Raw genomic sequence first — 17491 nt, forward strand, 5'->3', positions numbered from 1 at the left:
TGTACTCATCCAGAAGTCTCTTACAAGACCCTATCGAGTTTGCCTCCACCACCACTGACGGCAGCCGATTCCACTCACCCACCACCCTCTGAGTGAAAAACTTACCCCTGACATCTCCCCTGTACCTACTCCCCAGCACCTTAAACCTGTGTCCCAAGGAGAAAAGACCGAGCTCCCTCAGCCTATCCTCATAAGGCATGCCAACCAATCCAGGCAACATCCTTGTAAATCTTCTCTGCACCCTTTCATTCATTTCCACATCCCTCCTGTAATGAGGCGACCAGAACCGAGCACAGTACTCCAAGTGGGGTCTGACGAGGGTCTTATAAAGCTGCATCATTATCTCCCAACTCCTAAACTCAATCCCTCAATTGATGAAGGCCAGCACACCATACGCCTTCTTAACCACCTCCTCTACCTGCGAGGCCGATTTAAGAGTCCTATGGACCCGGACCCCAAGGTCCTTCTGATCCTCTACACTGCTAAGAGTCTTACCCTTGATATTATACTCCTTCATCCCATTTGACCTGCCAAAATGGACCACTACACATTTATCCGGGTTGAAGTCCATCTGCCACTTCTCCGCCCAGTCTTGCATCCTATCTATGTCACGCTGCAGCTTCTGACATCCCTCCAAACTATCCACAACACCACCAACCTTCGTGTCGTCGGCAAACTTGCCAACCCATCCCTCCACTTCCTCATCCAGGTCATTTATGAAAATGACAAACAGCAAGGGTCCCAGAACAGATCCCTGGGGCACGCCACTGGTGACTGACCTCCATTCAGAAAAAGACCCTTCTACAACCACTCTCTGCCTTCTGCAGGCAAGCCAGTGCTGAATCCACAAGGCAACAGCCCCTTGGATCCCATGCCCTCTCACTTTCTCGAGAAGTCTTGCATGGGGGACCTTATCGAATGCCTTGCTGAAGTCCATGTAAACCACATCTCCGCTTTTCCTTCATCAATGTGTTTTGTCACATTTTCAAAGAACTCCACCAGGCTCGTAAGGCACGATTTGCCTTTGACAAAGCCGTGCTGACTACTTTTGAGCATACTAAACTTCTCTAAATGTTCATAAATCCTGTCCAAGGATAGTCAGAAGCTTTTTCCCAGGGTGGAAATGTCAATTACTCGGGGGCATAGGTTTAAGGTGCGAGGGGCAAGGTTTAAAGGAGATGTACGAGACAAGTTTTTTACACAGAGGGTGGTGGGTGCTTGGAATTCGTTGCTGGGGGAGGCAGTGGAAGCAGATACGATAGTGACTTTTAAGGGGCAACTTGACAAATACATGAATAGGATGGGAGTAGAGGGATATGGTCCCTGGAAGGGTTGGGGGTTTTAGTTCAGTCAGGCAGCTTGGACGGTTCAGGCTTGGAGGGCCAAAGGGCCTGTTCCTGTGCTGTAATTTTCTTTGTTTATTAATAGTAATGTTTATTAGCACTTGTAAAGGCTTATTAGCAGTAACAAGGTTATTAACTAATAGCAAAAGGAATGACAACCTTCACAGTGCTTATCCTATGCTAGGATATCTAAGATATTTTCCATGCCCTGGATAAACACCTATGCAGAAAGTGTTGTCGGTTACAGCAGCTTGAATTCTGTATTTTGGAATTTGAGCAGCAAGGTATCCCTGTGTGGCATCTGTGTGGTTGACAGATTTGGGGACAGGATATTTATAGATGTGGGCATCTTTCAGCTTAAAAGTATTCAGACAGAGGGAATGGGTGACCACCAGGCAGTCAAGAAGAAACAGCCCTTGAGTGTATCCCATTCTTCAACAAAAATTCAGTTCTGAATATTGAGGAGAGTTCATCTGGAAAATGCAGCCAGAGCCAAGTCCACGGCACCACATGTAATTTTGGGAACAAGGAAAATTGGAAGAGCAATAATGACAGGTGATTCAATAGTCAGGGTAATAGGGAGGAATTTATGTGGCTAAATCCAGGATGGTGTGTTGTCTCTCTGGTGTTAGGGTCAAGCATGCTACCAAACAGCTGCAGAGTACCCTCATGGAGAGAGGATGAACAGCCAGCAGTCATGGGACACAATGGTATGAGTGACATTGGCAGAAAGAAGGGTGTGGTCCTGCAGTTGGAATTTAAGGGGCTGGGTCAGAAATTAGCAAACAGGATCCCAAAAGTAGTAATCCAGTACCATGTGCAAGTAACTATAAAAATAGGAAGATAAAAGCAGATCAATGCATGGTTGGAAATAACGTGAGAAGGCAGGACTTTAGATTCGCTGAACATTGGGACAGGGTCTGGGAGAGATGAATTGTACCTAAATGTAGCCAGAATTTAGTTCATTGTGAGGCTATTTACAAGTGTTGTTGGAGAGGGTTTAAATTAACCAAGCAGCAGGAAGGATGTGGGAAGCAGGAGGAAATATCAGAGAGGAATACCAAGGTGCAAAGGATAATGTGAGAGATAGTCAACATTAGTTTGGGAAATAATAGGTTTTTAGGCGGGGATCAGAGTATGGGAGAAAATAATAAAGTCTAAATCAGGGTTAATATGCCTGTATTTGAATGCACGCAGTGTGGCTAATAAGACTGGTGAGATGCAGGCATGGATTGACATGCAAAAGTATGACGTCGTGGCTATAACAGTCCTGACTCTAAGGAGGGCAGGACCACGTGTTAAATATTTCTGGATACAAAGGAAAGATAGGAAAGGGAGACAAGAGGGAGTCAGCTGGAGTGAAGACCTCTTTGCAACCTTCTCTTCTCCAAGGAAAACTACTCCAACTTCTCTCATCTAACATATACCTACAATATACTAATATAAATCCATTGTAGACACGAACATAGCATACGCTGCTTTAAACTTGACAAGTGATTCTGCTTTGCTCTCTCCAAAGATGCCATTCAATCTGAATGTTTCAGACTATTTCTAATTTCATTTAGGACTGTTTACAACTTCAGTATTGTGTCTAACACCAGCAAACAGTCCCTATCCACTCAATCAAAACAACTGTCTACTTACATCTGCATAACACTACTTGCCTCTAACCGTGCCTCAATCTGTCATCAGCTAAAACCTCATTATTTATTTTGTCGTATCTAGATTGAATCATTCCAATGCTTTTCTTGCCAGCCCTCTAATTTCTCCCTTCAGTTCTCTATTCCGTCCTGTAAACTACCACAAATGAAAGAAAACACTGGGCTGATTTGCCCATCAGATTTCCTCTACGTTGGAATGTATCAAACAATGATGAGACAGAGGACAGGAAGGAGATAGAGAATCTGGTGAACTGGTGCGACGACAGGAATCTCTCCCTCAATGTCAACAAAATGAAGGAGCTCGTCATTGACTTTCGAAAGCGTAGTGGAGGGTACGCCCCTGTCCACATTAATGGGGATGAAGTAGAAATGGTCGAGAGCTTCAAGATTTTAGGTGTCCAGATCACCAACAACCTGTCCTGGTCCCCCCCATACTGACGCTATAGTTAAGAAAGCCCACCAACGCCTCTACTTTCTCAGAAGACTAAGGAAATTTGGCATGTCAGCTACGACTCTCACCAACATTTACAGATGCACCATGGAAAGCATTCTTTCTGGTTGTATCACAGCTTGGTATGGCTCCTGCTCTGCCCAAGACCACAAGAACTACAAAGGGTCGTGAATTAAACCCAGTTCATCACTCAAACCAGCCTCCCATCCATTGATACTGTCTACACTTCCTGCTGCCTCGGAAAAGCAGCCAGCATAATTAGGACCCCGTGAACCCCGGATATACTCTCTTCCACCTTTTTCCGTTGGGAAAAATATACAAAAGTCTGAGATCACGTATTGTTGGAGTAAAATTGAGACTGTTCAAGCCATTATTGTGACTTTAAAACTTTTCAAGCCATCATAGAAACCCTACAGTGCGGAAGGAGGCCATTCGGCCCATCGAGTCTGCACCGACCACAATCCCACCCAGGCCCTATCCCCACATATTTACTTGCCAATCCCTCTAACCTACGCATCTCAGGACTCTAAGGGGCAATTTTTAACCTGGCCAATCAACCTAACCCGCACATCTTTGGATCTTTCCATCATTGTGAATGTAAAACTTTTTAAGACAAGAAAAGTTGTCTATGTATGTTTTGCACTCTGTGGTTAACCACAAACACTCGAGCCTTGACTCAGTGACAAGCTGGGGTGAGCCATGTCTCATTTTAGTGTAAAAATGCAAAGCAAGCAGGAATGGTCAGACAGCAAAGGACAGGAATAGTCAGGCAGATGGCCTGAAAAAGGAACTGGAACAGTGAGGTATTTTCAACGAAATGTGATTGGGAGTTATTGATAACTAACTATTGTCAAGGGGCACAATTGGCCAAGTATGTAACTGCCTACGGCTTGATGCAAAACTGCTGATGTTTGCGATGTTTTAACGTATATAAATGCACTTGCTGCCAAGCCAGATTGAGGAACTCTGCCCAGAGATACTCCCGAAGCTTCGATTTAATAAACTGCATGTTGAATCTCAAGTCTGATCTCCGAGTGGTGACTTTTCCAACAACACATATCAAACGACTCAAAAACAGCTTCTTCCCTGCTGCCATCAGATTTTTGAATGGAGCTACCTCGCTTTAAGTTGATCTTTCTCTACATCCTAGCTATGACTGTAACACTACATTCTGCACTCATTCCTTTCCTTCCCTATGTACAGTATGCTTTGTCTGTATGGCACGGAAGAAACAATACTTTTCACTGTAACTAATATGTGCTAATAATGAATCAAATCAAATCAAAATCTCATCTCCAATCTATATGTTTCCAAGACAACCTAACAGTAATTAAAGTTTTTGAAAGTCTTGAAATTATGTAAAAAATGTAATTTGTACATTAAAACAGTAAAAGAAATGTCAATATGACAATAAAATAATTCCAACATATTTGTGCATAGAATCATAGAATCCCTACAGTGCAGAAGGAGGCCATTTGGCCCATCGAGTCTGCACCGACCACAATCCCACCCAGGCCCTATTCCCGTAACCCCACACATTCACTCCACTAATCCCCCTGACACTAGGGTCAATTTAGCATGGCCAATCAACCTAACCCGCACATCTTTGGACTGTGGAGGGAAACCGGAGCACCCGGAGGAAACCCACGCAGACACAAGAAGAATGTGCAAACTCCACACAGACAGTGACCCGAGGTCGGAATTGAACCTGGGTCCCTGGCGCTGTAAGGCAGCAGTGCTAACCACTGTGTCACCATGCCGTCCAGCATCATTGTGGAAGAACAATGCCCTAAAAATGCCTAACTGACACACCACTCAACTGTTGCCACCGATATCTGCCTTCTGAATATTTAGGTTTTAGCAAGTCTTTCTTTTTCTGTTTGCCCAACTTTCTCTGATAGCAGAAACAATTTCACAAGAGGTTCTTTTGTTCTCTCTTGTTCTCATGTCCATCCATTTGGTCACTCATTCCCCTGTCTGTGTCTGTACTCCTGTCTCATAATCAGCAATGGAATGGTACCCATGCCATGTACCAAATATCAATGTATCTTCTTCCATGAGGATCAGGATTAAGAGATAAGGGACGCCACGCCAGTCTTCACTCTTAGCTTGGTATTTTGGGAAGTTTTCTCTTGCATTGATGACCACTGTTAGTCAACACACAAGGACAAGCACAACGCCAACTGACTGTCCATGATGCCCCAAAGAAATGCCTCTTGCATGCAGCCACTCAAGACAGTGCAGGAGTCAATTGATATACCTGGGGCCATTCACCAAGATGCTTCCATACCTATGACGGGCAATGCTGCTGCCTAGTCGATTGCTACTGATGAGGTAGCATGCTTTTTCTGGCAAGCTCACCCATACGCATAGCTACATGTAAGCACCATAAAAAGTACTGTGTGGTGCACTCAACTTAGTGGACTACTTGAAGTCATGACCCCACTCGTGGCACTGCAGCCAGGTTCTAGAGTCAACCCAATGGGTAACTTCCTCTGCGCTCTCCACCCAGGCTTGCTTCATCGGGTGGGCAGGTTTCCTCCTCCCATCCTTGGAGAAGAGGACCACCCACCTTGCTCCCAAAGCTGGTGGTGAACTTGCAAGGAGTGGCCACAGGGTCTTCCTTCTGCCATGCCTTGATAGGCTTTCTTTCACAGGATTCTTTTAGGTTGGCTTGATTTCAATGATCACTGGTGGCCCTTTCAATATGATGCCACTATTGCCGCCCCTGCCATCTCATTGGATGCCTCCTTTGTCTCCCTGCTGTTAAATGGCTGACTGCCATAGAATTAGGATCCCCAGCCTGCATCCCACCCTAGTGGTAGCAGTTTCTTGTGGGCCTTGCCAAAATGTCAGCCCTAGATCTGCCAGTTATCCAGAACAAAATAAAGATAAAGCCAAAACAAATGGTTAGTGCCAAATTTGTGACGATTTGGGTAGGTGCTTGAGCCAAACCCTGGACCAAGTACATCAGTTCACAGATCAACTTTGCAGAGCAGATAATCTTATTGATATTAATAGCTAAGCCCTCCTTGTACAATAGCCTCACTTGCCATGTAAATGAGTAGAAATGGCAAATGGAAAGAAGAGGAAAAACTCCAATAAATTGATTACTTATCAGTTCCTAACGATATTGAGGTAAGAAATATTTCTGTTGCTGAGATGAGATGTAAGGGGAAATTGGCACACAGGACTAAAAAATGAGTTTATAGAAGTATAAGTATATTTCATCAAAAATGGAAACTTCAAGTAATTTTAGGATGTCAGGAATAAATAAAGTTTACAAGAATGATGAAATAAAACAAAAAAGGGCAATATGTGAAAATTAAAGTGGTTGAGCAGCATAACAAGTAAGAATATGAAGGAAAAATACTTCCAAAAAAACATTAAAAGTAAAATCGAAAAAAGGATTGCCAACTTATAGGTGGTGACAAAATATGGCACAGGTATTCAATAAGTATCTTGTTTCGATCTTCACTAAAATATAAGTATGTGCTAATGTTAAAGTTTATCCTGGGATGAATGAATGTTTCATCTAAAGGTTACAATTCACAATTAATCACAAAGTGCTGTATTTTGCAGCAGCGAGGTGGAGGTTATGATCTAACATTCAATATTGAAAAAACAATCCAAAGCAAGCTTAGAGGATCAACAAAATAGTGGATATCACAAAGTGAGATTCATAAGACATTTTTGTGATGAAAATTCACAAGGATTTGATTATGATCAGTAAGGATAGCTGTCCTACCCTTCACTTTCAAAGAGGCAGTGGTCTTCTGATCTCCAGAATCACAGGTATATTCCCCTCCATCTTCTGGTTTTACGTTGCGAATAAGCAGTTTAATGGAGCAATCTTTGTTTATCATCTCATACTTGTCACTTGGGTAAAGTACTATAGATCCCTTCCTCCATTCCACTGGAACATCTGGTTTAGTAACCTCACAGGACAAAATGACACAACTGTTCTCTTCAGCTTCTGTGTTCTGAAGCTCTTGTTTGAAAAGCACAGGCAAAGCTAAGGAACAGTAATTCAATTTGTGAATACACCATTTAGTCAAGGAGAATTGTGATGCATAAGTGACCACACACAAGCAAACTTCTAAACAAATGCAACAATCATGTGAGATTGAGTACAACAGTACTATCAACCTTGTTATGCTTTCAGCAATGCCACACTTATATGTTTATGGTACAGAGATGAAGTGAAAAAACGTATAACATTGATTAGGTTTTGCCTCTGACTGAAAGTTACAAGTTCAAGACCCATTCCAGGAATATTGTGATGTTAGTGTACCTTTAAGAAGTGATTTTTTAAAAATCATGAACTCTGCATTTTTGATTTTGATTTGATTGATTATTGTCACATGTATTGGTGTACAGTGAAAAGTATTGTTTCTTGCGCGCTATACAGACAAAGCATACCGTTCACAGAGAGGGAAAGGAGAGAGTGCAGAGCGTAATGTTACAGTCATAGCTAGGGTGTAAAGAAAGATCAACTTAATGCAAGGTAACTCCATTCAACATCTGATGGCAACAGGGAAGAAGCTGCTGTTCTTGAGTTGGTTGGTACGTGATCTCAGACTTTTGTATTTTTTTCCTAATGGAAAAGTTGGAAGTATATCCAGGGTGCGTGGAGTCCTTACTTTTGCTGGCTGCTTTGCCAAGGCAGCGGGAAGTGTAGACAATGTCAATGGTTGGGAGGCTGGTTTGAGTGTTGCACTGGGCTTCGTTCACGACCCTTTGTAGTTTCTTGCGGTCTTGAGTAGAGCAGGAGCCATGCCAAGCTGTGATATGACCAGGAAGAATGCTTTCTATAGTGCATCTGTAAAAGTTGGTGAGAGTCATAGTGGACATACCAAATTTTCTTAGTCTTCTGAGAAAGTAGAGGCATTGGTGGGCTTTCTTAACTATAGTGTCGGCATGGGGGGACCGGGACAGGTTGTTGGTGATCTGGACACCTAAAAACTTGAAGCTCTCGACCATTTCTATTTCGCCCCCATTGATGTAGGCAGGGGCATGCCCTCCACTATACTTCCTGAAGTCGATGACTATCTCCTTTGTTTTGTTGACATTGAGGGAAAGATTATTATCATTGCACCAGTTCATCAGATTCCCTATCTCTTTCCTGTACTCTGTCTCATCATTGTTTGAGATCAGACCCACTACAGTGGTGTCATCTGCAAATTTGAAAATCGAGTTGGAGGGGGATTTGGCCACAGAGTCAGGCAAACTTTTTCAATTTGTTTTTCTCATTGTTGCTGAGCTGTCTATGAGACTCTTTATATTGCTGCTTAAATGGGGATTTGTTTATTTTTACTGGGATGTTTATGACTGCATTGTCAGGAGAAAAACTGGTTGGCAGGTCAAACAAAAGAACAAAGAACAAAGAACAATACAGCACAGGTCAGATCATAGGAGTTTTCTTTTCCAGTTTGGAGCTCCAGGTTTGAGCCTTAGTTTTAGAAGGGGCATCAAGCTGAAAAGAAGTCTCTCTCTCCCTAGTTTTGGAAATTCTGCTGGTTAGCTGACAGCAAGGGCTTGCCTTTCTGAAGGGGGGAAATTGGCTGTTGGTGACTTGCCTACAGTCCCTGGTGTTTTGGGAAGCTATTCTGACTTGTAACTGTTCTGAGTTTATCCAGAGAACTGCAGACTCCACCCAAAGGTCTCAAGTCCAATATCACGTGAGCACTAGTCTTTGCTGTGTTAAACCTGTGCAAAGGGGCTTTTTTTGTCTATGAGATTGGTTTGACTGGAACATATTTGAAACGTTTGTTAAGGTTTATACTCTATCATGTTTGTTTCTTGTTTGTAATTGATAAAAGTTCTTGCTAATTTTCCGACTATACATGTTGACTATATTCTTAACTAAACTTTGTTTGATAAAAGCTCCCTGGTGGGTCATTTGATTCATACCTGAAGTGAAACCTATCATGCTTTTCCTAGCCAAATTCAAGATGCAAAACCTATGATCCAGGTGGGCTCCATACAACACTTTAGAGTTTCTGACCTGAACCATCACACTATATAATCTAGGTTGATCCATCACTGCAATCCTGAGGGGTACTTCAGATGAGAGGTTAAACATGCTGAGCTGCGTTGAAATGGAAGTGAAGATATAAGAACAGAAAGTCACAGTGGCGCATATTCTTCTACTCCGGAAACTTGTTGCCAGAAACAGCTGATCTGCTAACATGATGTGTCTGACAAGTTACTATTAAGTGATTGAGTGAAGGGACAGTGGTATCAGGTTTGACGAAGTGATTCGTTGAAAGGACTCTGTAACAATATCACACAGGGCGGCACGGTAGCACAGTGGTTAGCACTGCTGCTTCACATCTCCAGGGACCTGGGTTTGATTTCCGGCTTGGGTCACTGTCTGTGTGGAGTTTGCACATTCTCCTCGTGTCTGCGTGGGTTTCCTCCGGGTGCTCCGGTTTCCTCCCACAGTCCAAAGATGTGCGGGTTAGGTTGATTGGCCATGCTAAAATTGCCCTTAGTGTCCTGGGATGCGTAGGTTAGAGGGATTAGTGGGTAAATATGTAGGGATATGAGGGTAGGGCCTGGGTGGGATTGTGGTCGGTGCAGACTCGATGGGCCGAATGGCCTTTTTCTGTGCTGTAGGGTTCCTAAGATTTCTAAGATTCTAAGACAGGCACACATTCTCACATAGTACTTTGAACAAAACAGATATATTCTTCATATACACAGAACAAAGGAAACTGTGAATGTTATTCAGGAGATGAAAATGATGATCAACTAACTCCATGATGAAAATCAACAATGAATTAATTTTTCTTTCCATACCTTTTACTTTCAACGATGCAGTAGTCTGTTGATCACCAGAATCACAGGTATATTCACCAGCATCCTCAAGCTTCAGTTTGTGAATGAGCAGCTTAATGCTTGAACCTTCTTGCTTCAGTTTGTACTTGTCACTGGGGTGAAGTACAATTGATCCCTTCCTCCATTCCACTGAGGCATTAAGTTTAGTAACTTCACAGTGTAGAACAGCGGTACCATCCTCTTCAGCTTCAACATTCTTCAGTCCTTCTTTGAAAAGTACAGGCAGCGCTAATAGGAAGATAGCAAATTAATTCCTGATAACACAGTTTAGTCAAACTATAATTATTGAAATTCTCAATAATCAAATGGAATTTGTTTTCCCTAGAAAAAGCTATTCTGTTGAAAACTTATTACATTATTCATGGCTGTACAAAATCCTTGTTAATGATAAACTAAACATGTGTCATTTTAATTACGCTCACTCTAATCACACATAGGGCTAGAGTTTCCGCGCTGATGTGGTGTGTTTTCCGGGAGTGAAGGCGGCCTGCCATCGGCTGGCTACGGGTTTTCCCGTAGTTTGCACCTTCCATCCACCGCTGGGGAACCCGCAGCAGCAGCTCGCTGTCAGTGAGGCTGGAAGATCCCACTGGCAGAAACAATCGGAAAATTTCAGCCATAGTGGTATCATCATATTTGATAAAAATAGTGTAAGTCCTTACATTCAGAAAAGTAAATTTAATCAGCCAACTTAATACACCAGATGGGAAGTATATTTGATACAGTGGAGAACTGCAGGAAAACACAGGGAGATATGAGCATGTAATTGGCAAATGAAATTTAACATAGATAAATGTAAAGTGGTACAATTTTGAGGAAGATTAAAGACGCCACATTCTCCTCGGAAAAGAAATGTTTAAGTGAGTTGAGGAATGGAGGGAGCTGGGGGTACAAAATACACCCTTCATTAAAAGTAGTCGCACAGATTAATGAGGCCATTAAAAAAAACATACAAAGCACACGGTTTCATTTCTAGAGCAATAAAAATTTGCCTGCAGAGGACAGGTCCCTGCAAAAGAATACATGTGGCTTCTAGCAAGCACAAGTGAGTTACATTGCGAGCCCAAATGATATCTTAAATTGGTTGTTAGTGTAACTCTTAGCACACTCGAAATTGTTCAGTTGCCCAATCACAGAATCACATCTAATTTTACGTAAGCAAAAGGAATATGTCAGACATTGCACCTTTTTTGAATAAACAAAAACATGGGAACAATAGCTCCCAGGTGCATTCACCATGGCAACGTCTCGACCAATCACAATCAACTTGCCAACCAATTAGCACCTCCTTTCTCATGCAATAAAAATTGTAGTTCTCTTTAAAATTTGGCATTGTTGCATCTGTCCCAATGAATCCAAGAAGAAGAGCTTTGACATCATGTTTCTATTCTCAACAATATAGGTAATAGATAGAATGACAATATTCATACTCATAGGACATTTGTCTAAGTTAAGGTCTTTTAGACAAATGCAAGTTGTTGTTGTTCTTTTACATCAGACGATACTCTCTTATGCTCCTTGTCACCTTAGTGTGGCTATTTTATTCTCTACTTTTCTGCTTGTCTGATTTTCTCTATCTACTCTTTCAGCTTTCTCTTTCTTTCTCCTCTTCAAGTGCTCTTCATTTATAATTCTCTTCCTGCTACCACACAAATCAATAGAGCATGTTCTATGCCTGCTCTAACCATTTGTAAGAAGTTTAACAACACCAGGTTAAAGTCCAACAGGTTTATTTGGTAGCAAAAGCCACACAAGCTTTCGGAGCTGCAAGCCCCTTCTTCAGGTGAGTGGGAATTCTGTTCACAAACAGAGCATATAAAGACACAAACTCAATTTACATGAATAATGGTTGGAATGCGAATACTTACAACTAATCAAGTCTTTAAGAAACAAAACAACATGAGTGGAGAGAGCATCAAGACAGGCTAAAAAGATGTGTATTGTCTCCAGACAAGACAGCCAGTGAAACTCTGTGGGGGTTACAAATAGTGGGACATGAACCCAATATCCCGGTTGAGGCCGTTCTCGTGTGTGCGGAACTTGGCTATCAGTTTCTGCTCAGCGACTCTGCGCCGTCGTGTGTCGCGAAGGCCGCCTTGGAGAACGCTTACCCGAATATCAGAGGCCGAATGCCCGTGACCGCTGAAGTGCTCCCCAACAGGAAGAGAACTGTCTTGCCTGGTGATTGTCGAGCGGTGTTCATTCATCCGTTGTCGCAGCGTCTGCATTCCAACCATTATTCATGTAAATTGAGTTTGTGTCTTTATATGCTCTGTTTGTGAACAGAATTCCCACTCACCTGAAGAAGGGGCTTGCAGCTCCGAAAGCTTGTGTGGCTTTTGCTACCAAATAAACCTGTTGGACTTTAACCTGGTGTTGTTAAACTTCTTACTGTGTTTACCCCAGTCCAACGCCGGCATCTCCACATCATGACTAACCATTTGTAGCAGGCGCTGACTAGTGGTCCATCTTTGGCTGCTCAGCTAGCACTCCATGAAGCGTTTCACTTTTTGCGGGTCTAGAAGAACTAGGAGAAGGAGGAATATTTCTCCTGGTCCCTTGAAATAACTTTGGCCCACCTGAAGCTTTGCGCAGGACCATTGGTACACTTTGTTAAAGGTAGCAATTCAATGAAGCTCAGGCTAAATATTGGCTTGAACTTCAGGGCAGCACAAATAGCTGAGTAGTAATGGCACTCCACTGACTTCACATGAGTTTTGTGCACTATTTAAAAATTGTATCCAAATGTTTTATCAATCAAAATGGTAGACTGTTAATTAACACAAATATTGTAATCCAAATGGAATAACATTCTACGCAAATAGTATTAAAAAATCAGAAACACCAGTTCAAACAACAACCTTTATTTAGATAGCACAATTAATGTAATCAACCTTCCCAAGGTGCATCCTAGGTGAATTATCAAACAAAATGTGGCACGAGCCACATTAGGAAATAGGAGGTTGGATGACCATTGACATCCAACGGCATTGCCATCACTGAATTTCCCACTATCAACATTCTGGAAGGGTTACCATTAACCAGAAACTGAACTGGGCCAGCCATATAAATAATGTGACTACAAGAGCAGGTGAGAGGCTAGGAATCCTGTGGGATGCAACTCACTTCCTGCATCCTCAAAGCCTATCTGCCATTGACAAGGCACAAATCAGAATAATCAGAATACTCTCCACTTGCTTGGATGAATGCAGTTCCAACGATACTCAAGAAGCTCAACATCATCCAGAACAAAGCAGCCCTTGATTGACACTCCTTCAACAAAAATTCATTCACTTCACCACCTATGAACATAAGCAACGGTGTGTACTATCAATAAGATGCACTGCAGGAACTCACCAAGGGTCCTCAGGCAGCACCTCCCAAACCCACGACAGCTACCATCTAGAAGGACAAGGGCAGCAGGTACATAGGAACACCACGACCTGGAGCAACTCACAATCCTGACTTGGAAATATATTGTCATTCCTTCACTGTCAGAGGGTCAAAGTCCTGGAACTCCCTCCCTAACAGCGCTGTTGGTGTACCTACACCACAGGGGCCACCTTCTCAAGGGCAATTAGGGATGGCCAATAAATGCTGGCCTAGCCAGTGACACCAACATCCCATAAATTATTTTTTTTTAAAATTGTAAACACCAGAGTTCAAACAAACAACAACCTTAATTTAGGTAGCACCTTTAAAGTAATACAATACATAAGAACATAAGAACTAGGAACAGGCGAAGGCCATCTGATCCCTAACGCGTGCTCCACCATTCAATAAGATCATGGCTGATCTTTTCATAGACTCAGCTCCTCTAACCCGCCCGCTCACCATAACCCTTAATTCCTTTACTGATCAAAAATCTGTCTATCTTTGCCGTAAAAACATTCAACGAGATAGCCTCAAAAGCTGCACTGGGCAGGGAATTCTGCAGGTTCAAAACCTTTTGGGTGAAGAAGGTCCTCCTCAACTTAGTCCTAAATTTGCTCCCCCTTATTTTGAGGCTATGCACCCTAATTCTGGTTTCACCGCCAGTGGAAATAACTTCCCTGCTTCTATCTTATCTATTCCCTTCATAATCTTTTATGTTTCCAAATGATTCCCCCTCATTCTTCTAAATTCCAATGAGTATAGTCCCAGTCTACTCAGTCTCTCCTCATAAGCCAAAGCTCTCAACTCTGGAATCAACCTAGTGAATCTCCTCTGCACCCCCTCCAGTGCCAGTATATCCTTTCTCAAGTAAGGAGACCAAAACTGTACACAATATTCCTTGTATGGCCTCACCAGCACCTTATACAGCTGCAGCATAACCTCGCTGTTTTTAAATTCCATCCCTCTACCAATGAAAGACAACATTCCATTTGCCTTCATAATTACCCGCCGCACCTGCAAACTAACTTTTTGCGATTCATACACAAGGACATCCTTGCACAGCAGCATGCTGCAATTTTTTACCATTTAAATAACAGTCCATTTTGCTGTTATTCCTACCAAAATGGATGACCTCACATTACCGACATTGTACTCCATCTGCCAGATCTTTGCCCACTCATTTAAACTAGCTATATCCCTTTCCAGACATTCAGTGTCCTCTGCACACTTTCCTCTACCACTCATCTTCATGTTATCTGTGAACTTTGACACACTACACTTGGTCCTCAACTCCAAATCATCTGTGTAAATTGTAAACAATTGCGGTCCTAATAGTGATCCATGAGGCACACCACTAGTCCCAAGGTGCTTGCTCACAGCATTACCACATAGTAAATGAAACCAAGCCACGTAAGGAAATATAAGAAAAGCCTGATCAAAGAACTAGGTATAAGGAGCATGTTGAAGGAACACTAGATAGAGAGGCGGTGAGGTGTAGGATAGGTATTTCATAGCTTAGGTCCAAGCAATTGAAAGTGTGGCCACTAATGCTGGAGTGATTAAAATCAGGGATGCTCAAGAGGTCACAATTAGAGGACTGAAGCTATCTCAGAGGGATGTGGGGCTGAAGGAAAATACAGAGATAGGGAGGGATATGAAAACAAGGATGAGAATTTTAAAATCAAGACATTGCTTGACCAGGAGATGATGCAGGTCATCAAGCACAGGGATGCAAAGTGAAGAGGCCTTAGTACAAGTTAAGGTACAGGCAGCACAGTTTTGGACGTCCTCAAGTTTACAGAAGATAGGATGTAGGAGATCAGCTAGGAATTAATTGGAATAGTAAAATCTAGCAGCAACAAAGGCATGAATGTGGGTTTCAGTGGCTAATGAGCTGAAAGGGGGAGCAAAATACAGGGTTGGAAATAATCAGTTTTAGTGATGGTGCGAATATGAGATCGGAAGATCATCTCGGAGTCAAATATGACACACTAGTTTAATCTTAGATTGTTGCCAGGACAACATTTTAACATAATTTACTAGCGTTAATCCTAGATTGACAAAATTATTTTTAGATTTAAAATTTTTAATGAGTTCCAATTAGAAAGTAATTTATTTTCACAGTGAGCCACATGTAAAATAGGAGGAAGAGAATCATTTAATTCAACAATTCAGTAAAAATGTATACAATACTAAGTGAGTGGCATGCTGTTATTTAGAGGAGGATGGAAAATTAAGCATGATAATGTGAGAGGATTTAGTTATGATGAAAAATGAGCAATATGCTCTTATCCTACCCTTCACTCTTAAAGAGGCGGTAGTTTGTTGATCTCCAGAATAACATGTATAGTCTCCACCATCTTCAGGTTTTAGGCTGTGAATGAGCAAATCACAAATGGAACCTTCTTGTTTCATTTCATACTTGTCACATGGAAAAAGTACCAGCGATCCCTTCCTCCATTTTACAGGGGCATCAGATTTCGTAATCTCACAGCGTAAAGTGGCAGTGCCACCCTCTGCAGCTTCCTCATTCTGAAGTTCTTGCTTGAAAAACACAGGCAGTGCTATGGACACATTAAATTTGGTTTGTAATGACACTGATTAGTCAATATTCAAATCTTATCTCTCAGCTTTCACACAATTCTGATCTAACCAGCTGAAAATAGTTTTCCAAATTATTTTTTCATACACTGTCACTCCAAAAAAACCCGAACAATCTAAGGATTTATTTAAGTATCTAATTTGTTTAAGGACATCTTGTTCTATATAACAAATTTAACTTTCTAATAACTTCAGGGAGTAGGACAGAAAGACATTCTCAAGATATAAGTGAAAATAAATTAAAGTAAATAAATAGAAATAATTCAATTAACAACTTAAAAATAAGGTTGATAGTACAGAACTTGAGTATTCCTGAAAAAAGAGACTTTCTGTCTAAGATGTTCGTCTTGCACTCATCAGGACAGATCACAAGATTACCAACAGTAAAGGGAAGAGCCACTTACACTGCATGAGAAGAGAGTGCTGAACAAAATTAGAGCACATGGGACTGGGAATATACTGCTCTGGATTGAGAATTAGTTGACAGAAAACATAGAGTAGGAATAAACAGGTCATTGTCAGGATGAAAGTTGCTACTGGTGGGGTACTTGAGTGTTACTTGGGAGTGCTTGAGCCATAGCTGTTCATAAGCTTTATAAATGATTTGTAATATTTCCAAAACTTGCTGATGACATAAAAGTAGGTGGGATTTTAAGTTTTTGGGTTAAATATATAAATAAGTATGACAGGATCAGGGTCTAGATCATAATGTGATCATGCTTAGACTAAACCATGCAGGATGAGCAAATGTATGAACGTTGCACTCTTCAAGTAAAATGCTTCACAATTTGAGAGTCAGCTGAACATACTCTACAATATCTGGGATTATTGGATAAATCTTCCTGAGTCTGGCGATCCTAGAGGTTGGTAGGAACAGAGAAGGTAGTAAAGAACACGGGTCACCATTTGTAAATAGGACAGAAGGCAACAGATAAGGTTAGAAAGGGATAATCTATGGAGTTGGATTGGTCTAATGTTCACCTGCATAAGTACCAGAGATGTAGACAAATGAATGACACACTGAGGAGGGGAACCATAAGCAACACCAGATACTTTGGTTACTCATGGGGCAAACAGCATTGGTAGAAAAATAAGATAAGTGATAACTGTGGGTGATTTTATAATCAGAAGGATATATAGTTTCTTTGTAGATGCGATCCAGAATCCCACAAACGTTGCTGCTTCCCGAGTTCCACTGTTTGGAACATAACAGAGTG

General features: G+C 41.8%; 1 protein-coding gene across 29 annotated transcripts in view; it reads right to left on the minus strand.

Annotated features, from left to right (window-relative positions):
- obscnb (obscurin, cytoskeletal calmodulin and titin-interacting RhoGEF b) overlaps positions 1–17491 on the minus strand; it is a 614792-nt gene that overhangs the window by 312914 nt on the left and 284387 nt on the right. For 24 of the 29 annotated variants that reach the window (XM_078231785.1, XM_078231777.1, XM_078231827.1 and 21 more), the window contains 3 exons: positions 15971–16237; positions 10260–10526; positions 7204–7470 (listed from right to left, as the gene is read on the minus strand). In XM_078231785.1, the coding sequence (XP_078087911.1) occupies positions 7204–7470; positions 10260–10526; positions 15971–16237 (801 nt within the window). The remainder of the gene's footprint in view (positions 1–7203; positions 7471–10259; positions 10527–15970; positions 16238–17491) is intronic. The other 5 variants (XM_078231832.1, XM_078231830.1, XM_078231758.1 and 2 more) reach the window with 2 other exon arrangements.

The sequence above is a fragment of the Mustelus asterias genome, chromosome 2, assembly GCF_964213995.1.
Source record: "Mustelus asterias chromosome 2, sMusAst1.hap1.1, whole genome shotgun sequence".
NCBI lineage: Eukaryota > Metazoa > Chordata > Chondrichthyes > Carcharhiniformes > Triakidae > Mustelus > Mustelus asterias.